General features: G+C 39.6%; 2 protein-coding genes and 1 pseudogene across 2 annotated transcripts; 1 reads left to right on the top strand and 2 right to left on the bottom strand.

Annotated features, from left to right (window-relative positions):
• Window positions 1-3035: 3035 nt before the first annotated feature.
• LOC108857623 (upstream activation factor subunit UAF30) lies at window positions 3036-4405 on the top strand. The gene is made up of 2 exons (XM_018631624.2): window positions 3036-3332; window positions 4120-4405. Exons 1-2 carry the CDS (start codon window positions 3105-3107, stop codon window positions 4243-4245), a joined length of 354 nt encoding a protein of 117 aa, XP_018487126.1. The 5' UTR covers window positions 3036-3104; the 3' UTR covers window positions 4246-4405.
• A 6160-nt stretch (window positions 4406-10565) lies between these two features.
• On the bottom strand, window positions 10566-10991 carry LOC130494908 (uncharacterized). The gene has a single exon (XM_056985742.1). The coding sequence runs from the start codon at window positions 10989-10991 to the stop codon at window positions 10566-10568; it is 426 nt and encodes a 141-aa protein (XP_056841722.1).
• A 3523-nt stretch (window positions 10992-14514) lies between these two features.
• LOC108858404 (protein CHROMATIN REMODELING 35-like) lies at window positions 14515-16328 on the bottom strand (annotated as a pseudogene).
• Between the last annotated feature and the right edge of the window lie 3689 nt (window positions 16329-20017).

The following is a 20017-nucleotide window of genomic DNA, read 5'->3' as shown; positions in this document are numbered from 1 at the left end:
GGTTTGTTTATTAAACAAATTTATTATATCAAATCTAACAACCTAATGATTCAATCAACTAGAGTATACGAGTTCTCTAAAGTTCTAATCTCAACCTCAAACATTTTTCATAAAACTCGGATCAATCAAAATTAGGGTCTTATGACTTACCTTTGGATTAACTCGATTTGCTCCTTGGTTCCTTTGAAAATATTAATCTCAATTGATCTTACGGGATCCTTTGTTTTCCTTAAACAAATTTATCAAAAAAGAGTTAGTAAGATCAAAGATAATCGGCTGTAAACAAAACTAGAGAGAGAAGTTTGCAGCCTTAGGTTTATTTCTGATTTTGACGGCGCGGCTTGTAGCTGTCGTAGAGAACGCGTCTGATCACGGCTTGAGGTGAAGTCTGCGGCGTTGGATTCTCCTCTTCAATAGCTTCAAATTGATATGTCGCACGTCTTCTGGATCGTTACGGTTTGGGAGAACGATTGATTTGAAGTTGAGTCAAAATTTGGGTTCTTGAGCAATTGACGGTGCGCACTAAAATAGAGCGTGGCGGCGCGTCTGAGATCCGATCGTCGCGGGGTTTGTGGCGCTGGCTTCGTCTCGTCGAGATCTTCAAATTGGTATGTGGTACGTCGTATGGTACCTTATGGTTTAGGAGAACGAACGGTTTGAAGATCACGCCAGAATTAGGGTTTTGTGTGGCCGCCGGAAGTCTAGGGTTTTTCTCGATCAGACTGAGCTCGTGGCCTAGAGGCTATCGTGCTGATAACGTGTTGTGAATGTGTATATTATTAATGTCGAATATAAGCTCCTTATATATGGAGTTACAATGTCTGAAACCTTAATTGGTCAGTTACAAGATGGGTCATTAATGGGCCAAAGCCTAGTAAGTATCTTTTGGATAAACATCTATCTGAACCAGTCGGTTCATAACAAAATTCTATTTTACATATAATACTAGCAAAAAGTTAATATGAAAAAGTTCAATAAAATATGATTCCTTAAAATTGGGTGTACTAAAATATGCTCCCTTGAGTCGTTTACCCTCTGGGCGGGCCTAAGTGATAGAACCAAAATCGAGCACCGTCCTTTTTGGTTCATGGACACGGTCCATGATGGTGATCATGTCGTCCAGCTTGATCCAACCGAGATTTTTCCATCGGATCGTGACACTACTTTGGAGCTGGATGAGCTGAGTGAGATAAGTGACACTACTATGGAGCTGGATGAGCTAAGTGACACTGAAGAAGGAGCTGGTTTTGATGCACCCTTGGATAGCACACCGGGCAAAACAGACATGCATGGTTTGGTCATGGGAAGCAGTAATGATATATGTTCATTGCTTGAATCATATCTTCCAAACCACGAGGATTATACGCATGAAATCACTTTGAGAATGTGCTCAACTCAATTATGGAACTCCTCGAAGAAGAATCAGATCAAACGGAGTTCAGATGTGGAAGTTATGCAATTTACGAATCAGGTGATCTTCAGTTCTCGCGAATTCGGGCTGTGGGGATCGTCCGGCGTGCATCCTGATCATTCCCACCATGGACCAGCACGACCAGAATGAACCTGGACAGAAGCAAGGATCACTTTGACTGGTCTTCATCAAAATCACCAACCTTGACCAAGACTACATTATTTTCTGCACATTTGACTCCCTTTAATAATTCTAGTCAAATGTTGTATTTTCTATGTATATTTTTCCGCACTTTTTTATTTCTTTCTTTGACTACAAACACTATAAATATGTAGTCTCATTCATGAATAAAATCAGTTCAATTTGGTTGTTTATTTTTGTTCTTCTTTTCTGAGTGAGAGAGAGAGTTCTTAGCTAGTTCATCGGTTTGAACCGGCTTGTTGATTTGGTGGTCAGCCAATCATCTTTGTGTGTTATTTGGTGGTTAGCCAACGCACTACATCCGTTCTTTGGTGGTTAGCCTTAGATCGTTGGTATATCAAGAGTCATTCCGCACCTCTTGATGATTCTATCAATCCATCCCAGTTCCAGAAGTGCCTTCGCCTTCTCGGTTCATATCCAACATCCGGCCAAAGCCATCCTTCCCGATTTTGGGCGTATCACTAAGTTACACTCACCGCAACGTTTCCGCTATGCACGAAGAATCTCTCTGGCGGAGCATCCGCCATGTAACGACTAAGAGGGAGGAAAAGCAACAGAAAACGACACCGTACCGCCAACTTTGAACAAATTGTTTTAAAAAATTTGCACATTAACCCTTACCCCTGTTCAAAAACGCGGCCGCCTAGCCGCCTAGGCGGCCGCCTGGGCGCTATTCGGTGGGTGGCCGCGGCGAGTTGGGCCAAATCGGTGAATGCAGGCGTTGACCCGCGTTTGACCGTCTAGTTCCCGCGTTGACCGCCTAATTACCGCCTGATCCCGCGTTGACCGCCTAAGTTTTTTTTTTTTTTTTTTTTTAAGCTGAAATACGATTAATTATTTTTACTCATTATTGACAAATTTGTATAATTATTGATTACTAAATAGTTACAATTAGTTATCTAACCCAAAACAAACACATATATACTACATTAGGGATTTTCTCGTATCAAACAAGCCCAAATCTAAATGTTCGATAAATTGAAAAGAGATTGTTTCAAAAAATTATCTAAAAAATTATAAAATTATGTATAAAAACTTGTATCATCATGTTTAAAATTAACTAAACATATTATAAATATATTAAATTGTATTTAAAATTAGGCCCCGCGTAATCTCCGAATACTCCCTGATTTTTCGGTAACTCGTTAGGCCCGGACTCGCCGCCCGACTAGCGCCTAGCGTAGTTTAGAACAGAGACCCTTACATTTTACATAGCATCCGCCCCATAGAAGAAGTAAAGCAACCGAAATAACGATGCCGTTTCTCAAACTTCAGCCCATATATTTTTACTTTCCTTTCAATATAACGTCCCCCGAATTAAAACATTTTTGATTGACCCAATGAAGCCCATATATGCAAATTAAATAAAGGCCCATAATGATTTAGCCACCTTGCTAAATTAAAAGCGTCTCTCTTTCAAAGTTTCGTAGGTTCTAGGGTTTTAGTTGTTTCTCTTCTCGGCAAAAAAAAAAAAAAAAGAAAAGAAGAAGACATGTCGGCAGTTTCTAGGGTTTTCGGAGGATGCAGGACACTGATGGCAAAGGCGGCGAATAATGCGGCGGCGGCGGCAGCAAGCGGTGGAGCTGGTAAAGAAGGAAAAGGGATACTCAAGACAGTTCCGGTCTCACAGACGCTGGCTAGCTTCGCCGGAGAAAGCGAGCTCTCTCGTGCCACCGCCGTGAAGAAAGTGTGGGAGCATATCAAGGGAAACAACCTCCAGGTACAGTTTTTTGGGGTTTCTATGTCTTTGTTTTTACTTTTCAATTGTTTATACTCTTAGAGAGATTGCTTTCTCGGAGACTCTAGAATGGTTAGAGAACACACCTTCTTTCGCGTTAACAAGTCACTTGAGCAACTTTTTGTGTGGAAATAATTTAATTCATGTATTTATCAGTATCTTGCATACAGTCTTTTCAGTTCTTCTGTGTAATAGAACAATGTATTTTGGTTGAAGTGTCTAATTCTAAGCAGATTATGTTGTCTAGTACTAGTAACTGCAAACTTCATGTTTTGTTTGTGGAACTTGGTTTCTTCGGTCTGAAAATTTTATATCTTCTTTTGTTAGCATCTGTTATTAGCTCTGTGTTTCTCTGTTTAGAGATGATGTTATGTCTTAAATTATTATAGAGATTGTTTTCCCTTTAAATTATTTTAGAGATTTTTTTCCCAGAGACTCTAGAATAGTTAGAGAACAAATTGTTGCGTGTAAGCAAAGCCGTTTGAGCAGTTTTTTAAAAAAAAATTCTTGGGGAAATGATTTGATTCTTGTGTTAATCAGTATCTTGGAGACTCGGTCTTTTGAATTGTGTTGTGTAATAGAACAATGTATTTGGGTTCAGGTGTCTGATTCTAAGCAGCTATATTATGTAGTAACTGTTCTGTTTCTCGAATTTGGTTTGTTCTGTCTGAAATGTTTACAGACTTCGTATCTTTTAGGTGGCTTTGGACTTTTAGATGTTTTCGCTTTATGATGGTAACCTAAGAATTTATCTTTTTTATTATTGTAGAATCCAGAAAATAGGAAGCAGATCATATGCGACGATAAGTTGAAGACAATCTTCGGTGACAAAGACACAGTTGGATTCACAGAGATCGCAAAGCTCTTGTCTCCACATTTTCCCAAGTCTGTCTAATTTGGTGATGTAGTCTCATTATCATATTAGTTTGCTATCTTTTGGTTCGTTTTTGATGTATATGAAAAAGAAGCAAAACTATGCTTGATCCATCAGTAAGTCGAATATTTATGTATTCTGACAATTGTTTTTTTATCATGATCTTGTTTGGTTTGGGATCTTTTTGATATTTGGTGGTGTTTGAGTCTTCATTTGGTCGATGATTCTCTGGTAGTTCTAGCAAATGTATTTGGATGGATGTATATCTTGGAGGTAATTAACTGTCACTAATATAAAATATGATATATTTTGTTAAAATAGCGAGTTAATAAAATTTGAAAAGCCTTATATAAATATAATACCAGTTATCAATTTATATTTTTATTCACAATAAAATTTATTTTAATTTTTAAACATTTCAAAAATTTTGATTTTATTTTGTCAGTTTACATTTAAAAATACATCTATATTTATGATATATATTTCCTATTCATCAAATAATCAAATAAGAACAATGTGAAATTCTTATTTGTAAAATGTAATCGACCTTAAAATTGGTTTTTATTCACAATAAAATTTATTTTAATTTTTTAAGCATTTCAAAAATTTTGATTTTATTTTGTCGGTTTACATTTAAAAATACATCCATATTTATGATACATATTTCCTATTCATCAAATAATCAAATAAGAACAATGTAAAATTCTTATTTGTAAAATGTAATCGACCTTAAAATCAATTTTACTTCATCTTTTACCTAAAATGTATTTTAATCTATTAACATTATACATCAACTTTGTTATAAACCCACATATTTTGTCCAGTAGAAGAAAACTAAGACTAAAAACAATGTATTTGGGTTGAAGACAGTCTTTATTTCGCGTTAACAAGTCACTTAAGCAATTTTTTTTGTGGAAATAATTTAATTCATGTGTTTATCAGTATCTTGCAGACAGTCTTTTCAGTTCTTCTGTGTAATAGAACAATGTATTTGGGTTGAAGTGTCTGATTCTAAGCAGATTATGTTGTCTAGTACTAGTAACTGCAAACTTCATGTTTTGTTTGTGGAACTTGGTTTCTTCTGTCTGAAAATTTTATATCTTCTTTTGTTGGCATCTGTTATTAGCTCTGTGTTTCTCTGTTTAGAGATGATGGTATGTCTTAAATTATTATAGAGATTGTTTTCCCTTTAAATTATTTTAGAGATTTTTTTCCCAGAGACTGTAGAATAGTTAGAGAACAAATTGTTGCGTGTAAGCAAAGCCGTTTGAGCAGTTTTAAAAAAAAAAAATTCTTGGGGAAATGATTTGATTCTTGTGTTAATCAGTATCTTGGAGACTCGGTCTTTCGAATTGTGTTGTGTAATAGAACAATGTATTTGGGTTCAAGTGTCTGATTCTAAGCAGCTATATTATGTAGTAACTGTTCTGTTTCTCGAATTTGGTTTGTTCTGTCTGAAATGTTTACAGACTTCGTATCTTTTAGGTGGCTTTGGACTTTTAGATGTTTTCGCTTTATGATGGTAACCTAAGAATTTATCTTTTTTATTATTGTAGAATCCAGAAAATAGGAAGCAGATCATATGCGACGATAAGTTGAAGACAATCTTCGGTGACAAAGACACAGTTGGATTCACAGAGATCGCAAAGCTCTTGTCCCCACATTTTCCCAAGTCTGTCTAATTTGGTGATGTAGTCTCATTATCGTATTAGTTTGCTATCTTTTGGTTCGTTTTTGATGTATATGAAAAAGAAGCAAAACTATGCTTGATCCATCAGTAAGTCGAATATTTATGTATTATGACAATTGTTTTTTTATCATGATCTTGTTTGGTTTGGGATCTTTTTGATATTTGGTGGTGTTTGAGTCTTCATTTGGTCGATGATTCTCTGGTAGTTCTAGCAAATGTATTTGGATGGATGTATATCGTGGAGGTAATTAACTGTCACTAATATAAAATATGATATATTTTGTTAAAATAGCGAGTTAATAAAATTTGAAAAGCCTTATATAAATATAATACCAGTTATCAATTTATATTTTTATTCACAATAAAATTTATTTTAATTTTTAAACATTTCAAAAATTTTGATTTTATTTTGTCAGTTTACATTTAAAAATACATCTATATTTATGATATATATTTCCTATTCATCAAATAATCAAATAAGAACAATGTGAAATTCTTATTTGTAAAATGTAATCGACCTTAAAATTGGTTTTTATTCACAATAAATTTATTTTAATTTTTTAAACATTTCAAAAATTTTGATTTTATTTTGTCGGTTTACATTTAAAAATACATCCATATTTATGATACATATTTCCTATTCATCAAATAATCGAATAAGAACAATGTAAAATTCTTATTTGTAAAATGTAATCTACCTTAAAATCAATTTTACTTCATCTTTTACCTAAAATGTATTTTAATCTATTAACATTATACATCAACTTTGTTATAAACCCACATATTTTGTCCAGTAGAAGAAAACTAAGACTAAAAACTTCATTGTTTTGTTAAACAGAATCTAACTGATGATTATTAACAATTGACAATGAATTATTTTTTGGATTACTTTTCTAACGATGTATTTGCAAATGATATCATACGTAAAAAAACTAGTTAGTCGCATGAGCTGACTAAATGATCTACTCGTCAGGAGAATACATGAACCAAAAAAGGTTGTGAATCAAAAAAGAAATTTATTTTTTAAGTTAAAAAAAAAGGTTTATTTTCCTGTGAATCAAAAAAGAAAAGAATGTTTTTTTGGGCAAGAAAAAAAAGGTTTATTTTCCAAATAACCAAAATGAAAGGAAACTAGATTTGTAAAGAGGGTAAAGAGAGATAGAAATAATCAGTTTCAAAAAAAAAAAAAAAAAGAGAGATAGAAAGAAAAGCAAGAGATGGGTGGGTGATTTTGGGGTAGTTAGTGAATTTGTGTGTTTTTATTTTATTTTGTTATTTTGCCTAATTTTCATAAACTTATCTTATCTAATTTTTTTTTTGAAAGCTGGTTTACTATTAAAATGAAAGAAATAAAAGCATACATGCCAATTTAATGGCAGTAAGACAAGTTTAGAGTTTAAGAAAGTTCACAGTAGCCCAATTAGAAAAAAAAAGCAAAAAAAAAAAGCAAAAGACAGTAATTAGACCAAAGAGCTGTTCGTTTGGTCGCCGCACGTACCTGCGGTTGCGGCTGCGTCAATGTTTTCTTTAGACGCTTGTTTGTTTCATCGACGCGGGTATCGGCGTCTGCGTCTGTGGCCGAACGCAGCAGGTCTGCGTCTGATGCCATAAAATCCGGCGTCCGCGACGTAAATCCGCGTCTATTTAATGCAATTACAATTTTACCCCTAACCTAATTTAATATTTACAAAATTTTTGCCATCACATAAATCTATTGACGCCGCTCTCTTCTCTTCTCCTTCGAGCTTTCTCTTCTCCTCTACAGACGCATCTAGAGCTCTCTCCATCTCCAACCTCTCTCAAGCTCGCTCTCCATCTCTCTCAAACTCTTGACCCTCTCTCCATCTCGCACGATCTAGAGCTCTCCATCTCCAACCTCTCTCAAGCTCGCTCTCCAACGCATCTTAAGCTCGCTCGAGCTCTTCATCTCCAACGCATCTCAAGCTCGCTCTCTACCTCTCGACCCTCTCTCCATCAAGCTTCGTCTCGTCTCTCACACCATCTCCAGAGCTCTCTCTCTCTCTCTATCTCAAACCCAGGTGAGACTCTCTTCCATCTCTGCGTGTTGATGAATGTGTTGTGTGTGTGTTTGAGATTTTGATGCGTCTGTGTATATGGGTTTGTCACTGTTGCAGAACTTGAATGAGATTATAGCCTCGCGAAGTGTTTGAGATTTTGATGTGTCTGTGTATATGGGTTTTTCTGTGTTTTAGATTTTTATTACAGATTAGGCATGGGCATTCGGGGTCCCAATCGGATTTCGGTTTTATCCAATCGGGTTTCGGTTTTTCGGGTTTATCAAAATCAGCCCCATTCGGATTATTCGAAAGTTCGGTTCGGTACCGGTTTGGGTTCTATCGGGTTCGGGTCGGGGTTAGTAAATCTTCAAAGAACCGGTACAACCCAATGTACTTTTGGATTCGGGTCCCAATCGGTTTTCGGTTTAAAAATATATGATTTGTACCTATTTTGTAACCAAAACCTAAGTAAAATTAGTTTGTTTTGGTTTCAAATACCTAATTTGTACCTCTTTGTAACTAAAACATAAGTAAAATCGATTTAAAATTAAGAAACGAACATCAACCATGATCATTCAAAATTAAACGAAAGGACAACATATTTATTGATAAAAGAAAACTAAATAAATAAAATCATAAAATGAAAACCACGACCTCATGAAATGAGAAACATTAAAAAAACAAAATCTAAATCTAAATATTTCAAAATTTAACAGCCACCTTTAACCATCAACCTTCATATAATAGAACCACCAACATTTATGTAATACATAAATATTTTAGATGTTCAATATATCTTAATGTATTTTGAACACATATTAGGAATTGAGATCATATTTGGTATAAGACCTTTCTAGGATTTTGAATGTTTCGGGTTCTATCGGATATCCATTTAAATTCGGGTTCGGTTCGGATAATACCCATAACCCGAAATACCAAAAAACAAGATCCATTCGGTATTTATGTCGGGTTCGGATCGGTTCGGATTCATTTTTATCGGATCGGATTCGGTTCGGATTTTCGGGTTCGGTTTATTTGCCCAGCCCTATTACAGATCATGTTGATGAATGTGTTGTGTGCTTGCTTTGTCTCAGGCTCTCCACCTCTCGACCCTCTCTCCATCAAGCTTCGTCCCGTCTCTCACACCATCTCCAGAGCTCTCTCTCTTTATCTCAAACCCAGGTGAGACTCTCTTTTTGCTGTATAGCTGTGAAGAGTAGCTGTGTGTCTTTACTTGTGATGTTTCTGAATTTGAAATTAACTGTCTACATTACTTAGCTTTTCGTCCTGGTTCATGGCTGATAAGAGTTTCTAATACATGATAATTGCTAAGGTGGACTCTTTCCATTATACTTTGTGGTTGTTAGTAGAAAGAGTAACTATGGAAGCTATCATATCAACTGCAGCATTAGTTCTTTTTTTTTGTTCTGTGATTTATTCTGAAACTGAGAATAAGATGTGTTGTGTGTTTGCTTTATCTCAGGCTCTCTAAGACTAAGCGGGTTATTGCTTCAAGGTATCAAAGATCATTGGGTACGGTACAAAGAAGCTTGATGATGTCTTGAGTGCTCTTCTCAAGTTTGCAGCAGATACACTAAGACCACAAGAAGGCGAGTTTGAAAGAGTAAGTCCTGTTGTGAGGAATGATCGTCAGTATTGGCCTCATTTCAAAGATTGTGTCGGAGCACTTGATGGAACGCATGTCCTGGTTCGTCCTCCAAGTCAGAATGCAGAAGCATATAATGGTAGAAAATGAGTTACAATGAATGTTCTCGCCATATGTAACTTCGATATGAAGTTCATATATGCATATGTCGGAGTACCTGGTAGAGCACATGATTCAAAGGTCTTGACTCATTGTGCGAGGAATGAGGTTTCTTTCCCACATCCTCCTCCTGGAAAGTACTACCTAGTTGATTCCGGATACTCGACCAGGACAGGGTATCTTGGTCCGCATCGTAATATGCGATATCATATTCCTCAATTTCAGAGAGGAGGACTACCAGTTAGGGCACGAGAGCTGTTTAACAAAAGGCATCCAAGTCTGCGATCAGTGATTGAGAGGACATTTGGAGTATGGAAAGCAAAATGGAGGATTTTTGACCGTAAGCATCCAAAATATGGTATGGTCAAGTGGATTAAGTTGGTGGCAGCAACGATGGCGTTACACAACTTCATACGTGATTCACACCGAGATGATCAAGAAGAAGAAGAAGAAGAAGAAGATGGTGGTGGACATATTGAATATGAATCGAGAGGTGATACAGCAATGGAGGCTTTGCGTGATAACATCACAAATGGAGTTGGTAGAGGTCGTTGACCATACTAAATCATGTTTTTTTAACGTCTGAATAGAGGGGTGTTACAAACTCATAAAACCAAACCAAGATTACCAAACAACGAAATCTTAAAGTAAAGACTATCTTCGTTGAAGACTGCAATCTCACCAACTTATTCCATGCTGCAACACAACTCTGTTCTGGCCCTCAGAACACTAGACTTCGTTCGCCTCTCTGCTTCCCATTCCCTCTCTGCGTAGTCTCTCATGTAGCCAAGCTGGTCCCCCAAGTGCCATATAAGATTGGAAATGACCATACCGAAGGACACTTTTGGCTATGTCTCGTGCAATCAGGTTAGCTTCCACTCGTTCCTCTTCGAAGATCACGCACACTCTGTAGAACCCATATGATGCATCGTAGTTCTGCAACCAATCTGCTTCCCGATTTCGTCAGAGCTTCACGCGAATGGAACTTCACCTGACCATTACTATCTCTTGCAATCCAAGCAACCCCACTGTGAAGAGAAGAATTCCTCCAGTTAGCGTGGACGTTGCACTTCACAAACTCCGGTAGAGGTGGAGACCATCTGTCTTTTTGTCCTCTGTTTTTCCTCCTGACATCATCGCCTCCAGGTTTCTTGTTAACTTCATGCCATATATGAGTTTCCTCCTCTGCTCGTTGCATAATATTCGAAGTTGTCTCCTGCGTTGCAGCATAGAGAATAGCATTTCTATTCTTCCAAATACCCCCAAAGCACCCACGGCAAGAATTTAACTGCATTTGACGATGCACTCTTGGTATCTAGAAGATCCATGAGCCAGCCCACATTACTCTCCAAGGATTGAGAGAAGCCCGAGGGGGAAGTGGGATCGAGGTAGTTCTCCAAATGTCCCATGCTACATCACACAGAAAGAGTACATGATTGATATTTTCATCGGCTGTTTTGCATAGTAGGCATGTTGCAGGAATGTTCAAGCCTCTGGAGTTGAGTCTGTCTGCAACAGCAAGAGCTCCCGAGAGTACACGCCATATAAACCAACTTAATTTCTTTTTTTTTTCTTTTTTTTTTCCAACTTAATTTCATGTTTCTTTTATCTGTAAAACATATTTACCTTATTTGTTTGAAGTGATAATTTCGAAAAATTAAATGTATGATTTTATCATATTTACTTCAATATAATTTTTTTTAATATGATTGATTATAACTATAAAATATTTTGATGTATTATTTTTTATTTTTATTTAGCTCATGATTTATGACATCAAATATTTTTATATTTTTATATTTTACATGTGATCGGAAGCTGTTCCGATGGATTCTATTATTTCTTTCTGCCCCGATGAAGTAAACTGTTGCCTGCCAGACCAAGGTTGCCAGCTTTTGTCTATGGCTTTTAGGGGGAAGATTGATGAGGTTCGTCACGGTTGCAGACCATGAAGTAGTCGGAGCAATGCCACATCTGTTCGTTGAGCTGAGCCACAGACTTGAGGAATACTCACAATCAAAAAAGAGGTGATCTCTTGACTCATTGTGTGTATTACATAGAAGACAATTCGCAGAGATTTTGAGCCCCCAACTAATCATCCCTAAGGGATTGATACATCATCGAAGATGAGTACTTCCGCTTTGTTTTACCATCTATTTTTCCCATTCATAGAAGTCAGGATCATCCGATAGGGATAATGTCATTATATGAGCATGTAATTGAACTTGATTTTCGGATCTTTTGCAGGTCTCAAGAGCCAAGCCCCATCATGGTAAAGATCCCTTTTAGAGTAGCTGTGGCTCTTATTCCCATTGAAGGAGAATGTAGCATCCCTATCCCCCGGGGATCGACCGGGGTTATCGAAAGGGAGCTATAGACATGCGTATACCCTTATAGGCAACCCGCCATGTCAGTTACTGGTTCCATGAGTCGACGATCGCATTGCTTTCTTTGAAATTCTGATCCACCCGCACAGGTAAAAAGAAAGGGAGGGTCCGAGTATTGGGTTACTCAGTGAAGTGACTCTAGACCAGCCTGCCCGCAAGACACTCTACATTACTCTATGCGGGAACCAGGACTGACTAGCCACTACAATCAACAATGCATCATAAAACATTTCACAACATCAATTCTAGCAACCTAACCGTCAATCAATACAATGAACTCAGTCATTGCTACACAACACTCATTAATAGAAGAGACCGACCCGACAAACAAAACAAGAGTAAACTGACTCCAATCAACCTAGACGTAAGACCTATAGCCGTTTACGGATGTCCCTACGCGTTCCGGCTTATCCTGGGCGGCGCCTCTTCCGAGCATCCGTACCCGCCCAGCTTCCTAGAGGCTACCCGGATTGCAGCACGTTGGCCACCTTGCACTGTCTGCCCCCCGGCCATTCATAGCCTGACACAACCACCTTCTTTGGCTTGACTCGTTCCTAAGGCGCCACTACACTTTCTTATTTATATCCCGCCCTCGCGCGGTTCATTACACATCTCATCACACCACATCCTAGACTCTAGACGCCCACCCGTTCTCGGTGGCCCAAACAGGACTACAAACAAGTTCACTGACACTACCACTTTCACATTCTCATTCTCTTACTCATTCACTTACACTTAGACTCTTACTCATACTCAAGACGCCACCCGTTCTCGGTGTCTCACACGAATCACTTAGCACAAGAGTAATATGAACAACCATTGAACAAGATGCTAAGAGAAATCTCTATCAACACATGGGACCAAACAACACATACGCAATCATCATATAATAGCCACATCAACACAAGGCAGTCCATTAATGTCCCTTTTAAACAGTATGAGAGTTCTTATGCAACATGGTTCATGCATCCAACAGCCTAGATCCACCATGAACTAACACCCTAACTTTCACACAAGAGCTAATCAATCCTAGATCCAACATGAATAATATAAAGGACTCGAGAGGAAACTGGGTTCGGATCACCTCACCTTTGCCCCGAATTTTGAAGAAATCTGAGAAAACACAGAATGGATCTTGACGGCTCTAAAACAGCAACTCTGAAAATAAATGAATATGATGATTCTGGCAGAACTGAACCCTAGAGAAAACAATGAATATCTCAAGAACTGACCGTTAACTTTTCAATCCGTCCGGTCAGAATGTAGTACTAAATGTCCTCTGTCCATACCATTTGATTAACCACAATGGCTTCACACCTAGACGGGTCACGAACGCAGACTGCACCAACACCTCTCACGAAAACATACATAATTCTCAGATAATAACTCTAAATGACGATCCGCTTGTTGGAGATGATAGATAAAAGAATCAACTACTTACTTACAAATTTCCAGATTGTAAGCTTTCGTTTAGGTCGGCCGTTTGGTCTTTACGCTGAAACTGATCGGAACTGTATCTGCATCGCTACAGCTTAAGCTTATTCTTGGCCAAGAAGCAACGTCTACAACTTTTGCTGTACAACTCTGATCTCGATTCTGTTTGCTGCTACAGATTCCTTGAAACGAGATCTATCCAAAGAGCCATGACTCGCAGCCTAGAATCTCCTGAATCGTACTATAAGTGTCTCACAAAACCACACCTAGGCCATGGATCTGGATCTGGAATAAGAGACAAGGGAAACGAGATCAGATCCGGTCACCACCACCGATCAGCTACACCACCACCACCACCACCACCACCACGACTGCTCGCCGAGGAGAGAGAAGGCGGACAGCGAGAGAGAGACGCGTGGAGAGAGAGAAAGGAGAGAAGAGAGAGAGACGGCGGCGCAGGGAAAAGAGCTTGACGGCTAGGGTTTCCAGTCTCCGGGAATCTCTGCAGGGCTTCGCTTCTGTTTCTGATGGAGAGAAGAAGGAGGCTGCAACTCTTTTTATAGGGATGGGGAGGAGAGACCTAGGTTTTCTAGACAATCGGGCCGTAGAGAAGCCCGATCCCATTGGAAAAATATTGGGCCCGGGATAGGGATGTTACAATCTCCCCCACTTAATGGAATTCGGCCCCGAATTCCGCTCGTGTACTCCCAATACTTAACATCCTTCCCCCAATATTTTTCCAACTGTTCCTGCAATCCAAGATGGCCCTTGGTGCGAACTCACTGCGGCTTTATACTACTCCCAAGTCACTTCCGGCGGTACTACTTGCTTCGAAGTTTCATAGGTCTTCTTTGCTTTGCCTTTTTGTTCTCCCCCATTGATCAAGCATAACCATTTCCTAACGCTCGTCATTTCGTCCCGGCTTTTGAGTGACACCCACAAGTCCCTTGCCCGCTAGCGGTTTCATGGTATCATCCGGGGTGCTTAATACTATCCTTACTTGGTCCAAACGGTGATGTCGGTGTTGGTACCGCCAAGGACAATGGTTGAAAACTGCTTGTAACCCGGAAGCAAGATACTCTTCTTCTCCATCCACCGATTACAAAAATGGACGGCGGTTGTGCACGGTCTTCTGCTTTAGCACTGTTGAAGTCCAGCGGTGGAGTGTCTTTGTCCTGCCATCTCACAAACTCTCTTTTCCAGGTAGACAAAAATTTTCCTTTGGAAGTGCAACCAGTGGCTTAGCCTGAGGATACTTTGCAAGGAGGCTCTGCATGAAACTGATGATCATGAAGGTTTTCCAGAACCCGGAGCATGAGCCATGATGCAATCCCCCTGTGGTGGAGCACCGCCCACAACCCCAAATGAGCTACCCGATGAGGCTTCATCTTGCTAGCATGCGTCGGATGAGCAGGGAGCCCACCTATCATCCGCCCGTCTGCAGATAACTTAATCTCAAAATCTGATCCCCAAACTTTTAATCCGAGATTCGGAAGCATATGATCTCGTGCTCCTTTTCGCTTTACTGAAGTTCACCTCAACAATATCTAAGATGCTTTTGTCAATAACTCCGCAGACACGGCAACATAACCCATGTCGCCCTTTAGTATGAAGGAGTGCGCGCAGTCTTCCACTTCATCGGCCTTTGATTCATTGCGTGAGGTCTCTGCATCCTTGGAACACACTATTGACATGGCCATTTCATTCCGGATATTACCAAGATCCTCATCCGCTGCTTCAGACTCATTACCACTTTCAACATCCTCAACGCCCACATAGACACCCTTATCGTTGACCACACCATTTCCGATGGCAAGGACCTTTTCTCTTCTCGTTTATCCCACGCAGACATCTCTGTCCAAGACCATACCGTTTTCTATAGCAAGGAGGTTGCCTCGGCTACTTTGTCCCTCCACCAATGCAGTAATGGCACAAGACACCTCTCGTTTCTTCCACAGAACAACCTCCTCAAAAGCGGACTGCGGCGTCACAGGCACCACATCACCTTGACCCTTCTGATGCTGCACAAGACTTGACTGAAACGGATACTTAGGCTTCTAAACAGCATCCTCATCAGAATCAAGAATAACAATCTCCGTGGAAGGAACCACACAGAAAGCCTCCTTCGAACCATCATCATCACCATCCAAGTCAATCACACAATCCAAAGCCAGCTGATTCTCCAAACTCATAAGCTTTCCTTGACCATCCCCTGCTGCTGCTGCTCCTGCTCCGAACACAGTATGGGCAAGCGATGGATACAACCTGATGCAACGCTTCACCCGCCCCATCCTCAGGTTAGCCACCCCTTCCAATTCCTTAGTAACGCTCCCGAACTCACCACCGTCTAGAGCCTTGGCATGTTGCCGATGGCAAAGGGTTGAGAAAAGTCGGTGACTTTAGATGAGTTCCTGACTTTCTTCGAAGGCGTCTCTCTTCGGTGCTGAGAACTTGCGCGGACGCCTCCGCTTCTTCTTGGAAGGCTTCTCAACAAGCGGCTCAGGAACCCACTCCATATCTGACACTGGTTTTTTTTTTTTCTTTCCTTGGCCGACCCCGTCCTCGCTTACCCAAAATTTCCTCCGACTGATACTTAGTCGATGCTCGAGCATACCGAATATCCCCACACATCAGATCCTCCACCCGTCACACTGCCTAGTCCGGCGCTCGAACGTCGGCAATGAAGGCCCCCACCTAGGTACCACTCTTCCCGCTACGATGCGTGGAGTCCGGATGTCGAACTGGCCCGGCTTTTCTGGTCCACTACGATCACGGCTGTCACCATGGTCACCACTGGCTGGCGAAGACATCATGCAAGTAAAGATCCGATAAGAACCATAATAGAAGCATAGATATAAGGGGTGGTTTTCTTTTTTTTTTTTTTTTTTTTTTTTTTAAACATCACACAACTTTCTCAAACATCAAACCTTTCGCAAACTCTTTTCTTTTAAAACAAGGTTTTTTGAAAAACTTTGGAAATGCCGACCCCTTAGGATAGCACTAAGGGATCTTAACCCCCGCTCTGATACCAGTTGTAGCATCCCTATCCCCCGGGGATCGACCGGGGTTATCGAAAGGGAGCTATAGACATGCGTATACCCTTATAGGCAACTCTCCATGTCAGTTACTGGTTCCATGAGTCGACGATCGCATTGCTTTCTTTGAAATTCTGATCCACCCGTATCCATACACTTCTACTTACAGTCCTGCGCACAGGGAAAAGGAAAGGGAGGGTCTGAGTATTGGGTTACTCAGTGAAGTGACTCTAGACCAGCCTGCCCGCAAGACACTCTACATTACTCTATGCGGGAACCAGGACTGACTAGCCACTACAATCAACAATGCATCATAAAACATTTCACAACATCAATTCTAGCAACCTAACCGTCAATCAATACAATGAACTCAGTCATTGCTACACAACACTCATTAATAGAAGAGACCGACCCGACAAACAAAACAAGAGTAAACTGACTCCAATCAACCTAGACGTAAGACCTATAGCCGTTTACGGATGTCCCTACGCGTTCCGGCTTATCCTGGGCGGCGCCTCTTCCGAGCATCCGTACCCGCCCAGCTACCTAGAGGCTACCCGGATTGCAGCACGTTGGCCACCTTGCACTGTCTGCCCCCCGGCCATTCATAGCCTGACACAGCCACCTTCTTTGGCTTGACTCGTTCCTAAGGCGCCACTACACTTTCTTATTTATATCCCGCCCTCGCGCGGTTCATTACACATCTCATCACACCACATCCTAGACTCTAGACGCCCACCCGTTCTCGGTGGCCCAAACAGGACTACAAACAAGTTCACTGACACTACCACTTTCACATTCTCATTCTCTTACTCATTCACTTACACTTAGACTCTTACTCATACTCAAGACGCCACCCGTTCTCGGTGTCTCACACGAATCACTTAGCACAAGAGTAATATGAACAACCATTGAACAAGATGCTAAGAGAAATCTCTATCAACACATGGGACCAAACAACACATACGCAATCATCATATAATAGCCACATCAACACAAGGCAGTCCATTAATGTCCCTTTTAAACAGTATGAGAGTTCTTATGCAACATGGTTCATGCATCCAACAGCCTAGATCCACCATGAACTAACACCCTAACTTTCACACAAGAGCTAATCAATCCTAGATCCAACATGAATAATATAAAGGACTCGAGAGGAAACTGGGTTCGGATCACCTCACCTTTGCCCCGAATTCTGAAGAAATCTGAGAAAACACAGAATGGATCTTGACGGCTCTAAAACAGCAACTCTGAAAATAAATAAATATGATGATTCTGGCAGAACTGAACCCTAGAGAAAACAATGAATATCTCAAGAACTGACCGTTAACTTTTCAATCCGTCCGGTCAGAATGTAGTACTAAATGTCCTCTGTCCATAGATACCGATTTTACTCCGATCGGATACCATTTGATTAACCACAATGGCTTCACACCTAGACGGGTCACGAACGCAGACTGCACCAACACCTCTCACGAAAACATACATAATTCTCAGATAATAACTCTAAATGACGATCCGCTTGTTGGAGATGATAGATAAAAGAATCAACTACTTACTTACAAATTTCCAGATTGTAAGCTTTCGTTTAGGTCGGCCGTTTGGTCTTTACGCTGAAACTGATCGGAACTGTATCTGCATCGCTACAGCTTAAGCTTATTCTTGGCCAAGAAGCAACGTCTACAACTTTTGCTGTACAACTCTGATCTCGATTCTGTTTGCTGCTACAGATTCCTTGAAACGAGATCTATCTAAAGAGCCATGACTCGCAGCCTAGAATCTCCTGAATCGTACTATAAGTGTCTCACAAAACCACACCTAGGCCATGGATCTGGATCTGGAATAAGAGACAAGGGAAACGAGATCAGATCCGGTCACCACCACCGATCAGCTACACCACCACCACCACCACCACCACCACGACTGCTCGCCGAGGAGAGAGAAGGCGGACAGCGAGAGAGAGACGCGTGGAGAGAGAGAAAGGAGAGAAGAGAGAGAGACGGCGGCGCAGGGAAAAGAGCTTGACGGCTAGGTTTCCAGTCTCCGGGAATCTCTGCAGGGCTTCGCTTCTGTTTCTGATGGAGAGAAGAAGGAGGCTGCAACTCTTTTTATAGGGATGGGGAGGAGAGACCTAGGTTTTCTAGACAATCGGGCCGTAGAGAAGCCCGATCCCATTGGAAAAATATTGGGCCCGGGATAGGGATGTTACAGAGAAGTTCGAGGATCAAGAAGAGTTGATAAAATTACCCAAGGGAGACCAATTGTGCTTCCAAAATAAGCAGGTACGCCCATCACCTACTCTGAGCTTTAGATAGGGGAATACCACTCTTACAAATTATCCAAAAATTATCCAAAAATTTGTTTTCTTTGAAATGAGGATGAGCTAAAGGTTTTAGTTAACTAGAGATCAAATGAAAATTAATGAACTAGGGTTTGCGAATAATATTTTATCTAGTATTATAAGATAGTGTTAAAGTTATATATTTTGTAAAAAAAATTAATGAGGGTGATAGGAAAGCATCGTATCTGTAGATGCGACACCGATGAAATTATTCAGCACAATTGGTTAAAGCGAAATTGATGATTAAATTTTACTTGGGCTGTTCAATATGGTAAAACCGAACCGAATCGAACCAAAATAGACAATATAGTTTGGATTTGGTATATACCATATAAACCGAATGGATGTAATTTTCTAAAAACCGTAGGATTTGGATATAGTTTGGTATATAACCGATAAAACCGAATAAACCGAATAAAACCGATCAAAAATAGAAACATGTAAATATGTATATATTTTATAACGACGTATGAAAATCATAAGTTAATTTGTTTGCTAATAACTATTACCATATTTTTTTACAGTAATAAAGAAGTCATGATTTGTAAAACATTTGAAGTATAATTAAATAATAATTCATCGCAACCGATGCTTCTTATTTTTTAGTCTTCTTTTTGATATTTTTGCTTTATTTTAGCATTGCTAAATTGAAATAAAGATTGTAAGTTTGATGGACAACAATTAGTAGAAATTCTTCACAATTTTATTTAATCTATAAATGAACAGAGATTCGTGTTCAATCGAAGAAACATGAATTTGATGAACGATAAATTTGGAAGAATATGAAAACTTTCTTTAGTGCTTCGTGCTTCTGTTTTGTTTTTAGTTTTTTTACTTTTATTCAAAATTTTGAGCTTTGATTTTAATTCTAGATTTGATTATTTTATTAGATGGTATAAGCATTTTTTTATTTTTTTGTTCTTTTATTTAAACATATAATATTTTTTAATAAATGACCGTGTTGACAACATAACTCTAAAATTCATATAATATGATCACAAAATAATGAATTATGTTTTTTGGTACAAAACCGAATAAACCGAAAATCGACAGTATATAAACCGAATCGAACCGAAGTAAATATGGATTTAGAATAGTAGTTGTATTTTACTAACCGAAATAC

Source organism: Raphanus sativus, chromosome 5, assembly GCF_000801105.2.
Source record: "Raphanus sativus cultivar WK10039 chromosome 5, ASM80110v3, whole genome shotgun sequence".
NCBI classification, from domain to species: Eukaryota; Viridiplantae; Streptophyta; class Magnoliopsida; order Brassicales; family Brassicaceae; genus Raphanus; species Raphanus sativus.
Note: the sequence above shows the minus strand (reverse complement) of the source record. Positions and strands in the feature narration are given on the sequence as shown.